This window comes from Papaver somniferum, chromosome 5 (assembly GCF_003573695.1).
Source record: "Papaver somniferum cultivar HN1 chromosome 5, ASM357369v1, whole genome shotgun sequence".
Classification (NCBI taxonomy): domain Eukaryota; kingdom Viridiplantae; phylum Streptophyta; class Magnoliopsida; order Ranunculales; family Papaveraceae; genus Papaver; species Papaver somniferum.
The window spans coordinates 158825012-158831547 of NC_039362.1; the positions used below are offsets into that span (position 1 = coordinate 158825012).

The following is a 6536-nucleotide window of genomic DNA, read 5'->3' on the forward strand; positions in this document are numbered from 1 at the left end:
TTCCGGAGATGGCTCCCCATTGACTCCAAGACGCTGTTGATTAAAATGATCTAGGCCAGAAAGACGACGATGGTTATTCCCATTTGGTACGTTGAGAATACGGATGCGACACCGAGTGACTGGACTATCCGCTGCACAGTTCTATGTTGCCGCTCCAGCTAGAATACGCAATGCTACGACGGTGTACGTGTCTTTCTTTTCCTTTGTAGGAAGATAGAAGGGTAAATCTGAAATTTCAGCGACAACTGCGTCCCACCCCGAAATCGAACCCCTTGGTTCGCTTGGATTAACTAGGGGACGAAGAAGAAAACTGGAGAGTAAAAAAAATGGGCTCCAGCGAAAAAGGGAAAATCAAAATCAAAAGAAACCAATTCTTCTTCTGCAGCTGCTGCTGCTAATAAGTCGAGTGTTGTGGATACGAAATACCCAGCTTGTATTCGTGCTGTTCCTCCTTCTTCAGTTGGTATAACTATACACGCTAAACCTGGTTCCAAAATTGCCACAATTACAGGTCTGTCTACTCTTTTTGTCTCTTTTTATTTTTTGATTTCTCAGAAACACTTATAGTTGAAGTTATTGAATATGAAATCAGATTTTGATGACGACGCATTGGGAGTACAAATTGATGCCCCAGCAAGAGATGGTGAAGCTAATGCTGCTTTGCTTGATTATATTAGCCAGGTTAGTCCTTTCTATTATTTAGGGTTTCAAGAATTTCAGGTTGTTTTTACTGTAATCATACTTTAATCTGAATTTTGCTAATACGAAAGAAATAGATAGCAAATTGTACCAGAAGTCATCCTAATGTTAATTGTGTTTAGAATCACATCTCATCTATGTAGTTACAATTTGGTACTTGTTTCTTTTGTTTCAAATTACTTCTGAAATTCAATTTTTATTGGTTGTTTCTGGTACCCAAATAGCTTTTCAAGGTATGCAATCAATGCTCCTTTATAAGCATGCCCTTACATTTCCTTGATCATTAGTGCACTCCAGTAACCCCTTATACTTTGTAAACATTTTGCTCAGTCTCATTCAATTGTACGGTGTACAAGAACTATAAGCTTACTTTCGGGTTTTCCATGAGCTTGATAGCAACACCATTTGATCAATACGATTGTCTCAAATGCAGCAATACCCATGCAATTTATAAGATTTGATAGACTAAATGAAAGTGGATAGCTTTGCCACCCCTTGAGAGTTGAGAGTAAAGAACCAAATTCGTAGATAATTAAAGCTAGACCAAGCATACAAATGCGATTGCACAATAGTTTGAAGTCGAACCATATCGCTTCAACTATTTATTTTTCGTGTCTTTCATTTCACCTCGTCTTCTTTGACCTTTTTTCTTAAAAAATTTCTTTTACATTTTGTTTCTTTCCAGGTCATAGGAGTGAAGAGACGGCAGGCTTCTTTAGGTTCTGGGTCCAAATCTAGGGACAAGGTGGTGCTTGTGGAGGAGATTTCCTTGCAAACTGTTTTTGAGGCCTTGAGCAATGCTTGCAAGTGACCATTGGTGAGGGTGTAAGAATTTGCCATCTGCCCCATGGAGATTTTCACAAAACAGTGAATAGGCGATGAAGTTTAGGTGCTTCTTCATCTCAATTACATTTTGTTGTAAATGATGCAGATTGAACCCATACAAATTTTGGTTGGTGGAAGCTTCACTATGAGATTTATATTACAGGTCCGCAGAATCCATTTGCCTGCACCCATACCAATACCATGCCTGTAATTTGCTTCTAACCCCACCATGTTACATCATATGATATGTTTTAACTTCATGCCCACTTTAATCAGAAATTTCATTGTTTCACGTAGTTGTGAAATGTTCAAAGCTTGTAGTTTCACTCCTACTGTCACTTCTATTTAAAGTCATGTTTGTTTTCTAATTTACATCCGATTCTCTGAAAACAGGCGCTCTATAATGTACATTGTTGTTGCATTTCAATCCAGGAAACATGGACCTCTACAATGTGATGGTATCATCACATTGACGTACAAAACTTTTAAAGTTCCAGTTTTGATAATTTTGTTGTTATCAGCATTTTTATTTGGTACCTTGACATGTTCTTGTATTAGTTATATGGAATACATAGATATCCCAGTGGATCTGTGCACAGCCAATGAAAATTGGTAGTAATTATCCACTTCATATTCATAGTGAGCTAGCTAGAGATCAACTCTCTCGTGGTAATCTGATTATTTGGATGGATTCTCGCCTAGTCGGTAAGAAGTTTCTGATATTCATTTAGGTTTTGGATGCATGGTTAAGCCTGAACATGTTAGGCAATTTTGATAATATTAAGAATGAGAGTTAATCCAGACACGTAGATTAGAAACTAAATAACAGGCCAGGCCTGGTCTGGCTATGAAGCCTGGCAACCTGCGCTCTAGCCCAGATTTTTTTTTTTTACTATCTCAAAAGCCTAAATTTGTTATGTAGTTATGATTGACTAAATGCTGGCTAAACCATATCACTAAGCCCAAGACAAAAAGCAAATATAATGTCCTTTTAAAATGTAGGAAATACCAGTAGGTCCTAGAAATAATATATTTGAAATAGATCAAATGATATTTTCCCCAAATAAAATAAAGTTTTGTGTATCTATTCAATTCAGTTAATTCACGTTGTTACGAAGTAGAAGCCTCTTCAATCTTCGTCCTACTGTAAAGTAAACTAGTAAAGTAAATTGGTAAATATTATTTATTTTGTTATGAAACAAAGAGGAGACAAAAATAAAAGGAAAGAAGAAGAGAGAATTTTGTTCATCTATAATCACATAGTTTTAAGTATTTATTTATAGGGATAGAAGACTTAGTATCCAAGAATATTAAAACCTTAATTTTAGCCACAAGGACATCTTCGTCAGCAAAATTAGGTTTATAACATTTCCCCCGATGACTAATAGCATATTTGGATACCAGAAGCATAAGTTAGAAGTGGAAGTCAGAAGCAAAATGTTTTTTGCTTCACAAAAAGTTAAATTTTTTGCTTTTAGAAGTCATTCTGAAATTGTATACCCAAATAACCTTCTGACTTTTTTACTTTCAAAAGTAAAAAAACAACTTTTGAATGGTATCTAAACAGCCTATAAATGATTTTGATGTACCTGGAAAACTCAAAAGAGAAAAACCTGAAATTACATAAGCATGTAAAATCGTAAAATAACATTAGATCACGTAAATGTTGCCTTGTTAATTACCTTGATAAGGAAAAACCCCTTGACGAAGGAAAAAAAAATGCAACACGAGAAGTCCAGTGAGTGCACTTCTGATGATGACACTCCCGTTGATGAGTATTTGCACTTCAACCAAATCTTGGTTTGCAAATCATTGAATCGAGACTTTCCAATTTCAATGAAATTTCTTGAATGATGGAGATAATAATGTTTTAGTGAAAAATTATGCCGGTTGATGTAGTCTTCTTTAGTTTTTCACAAGCGGTATTGTCTTTGAATAATCGTTTTCTCTCATGGATTTCTAACTTCTGAAAGATGATTCGCAAAAGTTGTTTTTGTAGTTTCTTCAACAAAGTACCAAGATATGAATACAAAACTATTTGCAACCGTATTTGTGATTAAACCTTAGTGCTTTAGAAGGAGATCCAAATTCCTAGAAGATTGTTATGTTGGCTTGGTCTAATCAAATGTAGGCATTTATTGTATCATACACCTACCTCTTAGAGATGACCACCCAGGATGAACAAATTGCGCCACTAAAACCTTGCTAATAAAACCTAATGAGAAAAAGTTGGATAAAGGAAAAAGATCACAATATCAACATTTTGAATGAAAATTTAATGTCAGCAAGATGTTGCCTTATTCAAACCTTGTCAATAAAATCACAAGGGACAAAACCTGAAACAGAGGAAAAATTGTACAAATTTTGACCTATTTATGGATTCTAACTCAACTATACGAGTATTATAGAAAACAAGCATCAAAAAGAATGTGTAGTTTATTTAATAGACTAGTTATGTGCAATAATTTGAAACTACAACTAGGAAAAACAAAATGCTGCTTAAACCTTAAACGCGAGTTTCAGTGTTTTTGAGGACGATTCAAGAGGCCGATAAAATCAATCTCATCAACTAATGAGGATTTTGGTATTTTGAAGAATAGATAAAGGATTGTTAAACTTGATATAATCGAGTCAGGTGGCTGCCCGAATATAATTTCAATCCTTTAAAGAATACAAATGAATATGTTCCCCGATAATAATTCTCGTGTAAATACAATACGAATTCTTCAAAGACTACTACACCAAATGCATCATACATGTATAACAAAATATTATCACATAAATTTCTACACAAAACCCTCAAATCGTTTTTGAATCATATTTTTTTAATTGGGCTTTGTAACTAAAACCAACCTGTAATTTTCATGCTTGGTAATTTCAAGGTTTTAAGTCTTGGATTCTAAAATGCGTCAATCGAGAAATTAAATCCAATCTAATTTGGATTGTATACTAACTAATCATTAGCTTACTACGATCCGACATAATTCTCTATTGCATGCATATTTTGAAAAATTCAATGAATCATTATAATCTACTCACCTTTAAATGAGGAGAAAATAATTTAGAGAATGTGAATCGTGTTATAATAGATTATATAAGGCCACTTTCCGTAGCCTCTTCTAAAATGCTGCAAGCTTGCTAGATTGTGATTGGATTTTTCCCCTAAAGAAATAAAAGCTTATCTAAAAGAAAAAATAAGACATTTCACGCCAATCATATAATGACAACCTTTATTAATTTGATCATGATGGGAGAGAATTAATATAAATTTCAAGTTCATTAACACCAACTTCTAGTAGCATATAGTCACACGTAATGTTCATTGGTCGTGGCATACTGAAGTTATTAAGAACCGGTCGTGATTCCTTCAATGTGAGGTAGATTCCATTATTTCAGAGTTGACAAGTTAAAAAAAAAAATCGAATAGATAATCTTCATTTTTTCCATACCTAAACTGTGATTTGTGAAACCTTATATAGTTGCAGAATGCGTGCAATGTTCCGTTACAAAAACATTATATGATGTATTTTGATTAATAGCAAAAGAAGTAAATATGCCCTTGAGTCTAAACTGTTGCACAAATAATTCTCTTTTCTACTTCACTGTCTAAAATTGTTACTTGAAAGATGTCAAAAGTCTGATTTTCTCCTTGAGGAGATGGCTCCACATTGACTTCAAAAAGAAGAAGCCAATATGTAGTATATGCAAGATAAGGTAGAAGTTGATGTTAAATGTTGTTAAAATGAACTTGGGTAGAAAGACGATGATGATGGTTATTCTCCGAATATCCCATTTGGTACGTTGAGAATACGGATGCAACACCCAGTCGCTTGCTTAATTAGCGAACATTTGGCAAGAACAAATATTTTAAGTTCCAACTTTTCTTAAAATCACTCATTTATTCACACTACACCATCGATTACTGAGATTTCCAAACACCTCCTACACCTATTAGATTAAATGGTCGATCATTTTAGATAGAAATCAAAGGATACAAAATAAGAAACAATACATAACTCCAATAACCCTATTAGCACTTTATCACCAAAAATATCTTATTTTATTATAAAAGACTCTCAAACTCCCTCTCTTTTTCAAGATTTTCCTCCGTTTTTCCTTTGTTTCAGAGAAGATTTAAGCCTAAAAATAAAACTCAAAAATCAACTCATCTTCATTAAAATTTTATTCTATTTTGATCAACAAATAAAACCCATATCTTTAGAAACTCTCAATTTCATTTCAAGAATCATCTTTCTTTAGATGATCATTGTTCAATAAAAATTTACAGGGAAATTTGATTTGTGGGTATTTTTTCTATTTGTTTCTGAGGAAAATCATTGTATTACTCCAACGGATAAAGGTAATTGTAAAATATTTGAAGTAAAGAAAGAAAGTGGCCTGAATATTTATGGTGACGAAGGAATACGGGGTATTGAAGAAGTAGACGAGAATGAAGCTCATAGTAGCGATAAAAGTGCATCAGATACAATGACTTCTTTTCAAAGCGTTTTCCCTACCATGTAAGTAAATATTTTCTTAATTCCTGATTTTTGGTGGTTAATATGTTTTCATTGTATTAATCGAGGATTAATGGTGGTTTGCTAGTAAAATAGATAGTATCATCCATGGGGAATAAATAAATATATGCAAAAAGCTTATGTCATGTGATTAGGGTTTTATAATGATTCAGGGAATGAATATATGCAAAAAGATTGAATCTTTTTGTTGAAATTAGGGTTGCAGAAGAAATGAGTTGCTAAATCTTGGTCGCCTGAATTAGGGTGTTAGAGTTTCTTTTGATTAAAAGTTTCAATCTTGATTTTGTTGAAAGGGGTTTAACTGTGATTTTGGGAAATGGGATATTTGATAGTTAGTGTTTATGTCATGTACTGATTTTCCTAACTACTTCGATTCTTGAATACTGATTTTGTGTAATTAAGGTTTTATAATGATTCGGGGAATGAATATATGCAAAAAGATTGAATCTTTTTGTTGAATTTAGGGTTGCAGAA

The 6536-nt window shown here is 33.5% G+C and overlaps 1 protein-coding gene across 1 annotated transcript; it reads left to right on the forward strand.

The window, feature by feature from the left end:
* Positions 1–103: 103 nt before the first annotated feature.
* On the forward strand, positions 104–1820 carry LOC113279942 (UPF0235 protein C15orf40 homolog). Its single transcript, XM_026528578.1, has 4 exons — positions 104–183; positions 327–511; positions 593–681; positions 1385–1820. Exons 1-4 carry the CDS (start codon positions 104–106, stop codon positions 1508–1510), a joined length of 480 nt encoding a protein of 159 aa, XP_026384363.1. The 3' UTR covers positions 1511–1820.
* The last annotated feature ends 4716 nt before the right edge of the window (positions 1821–6536 follow it).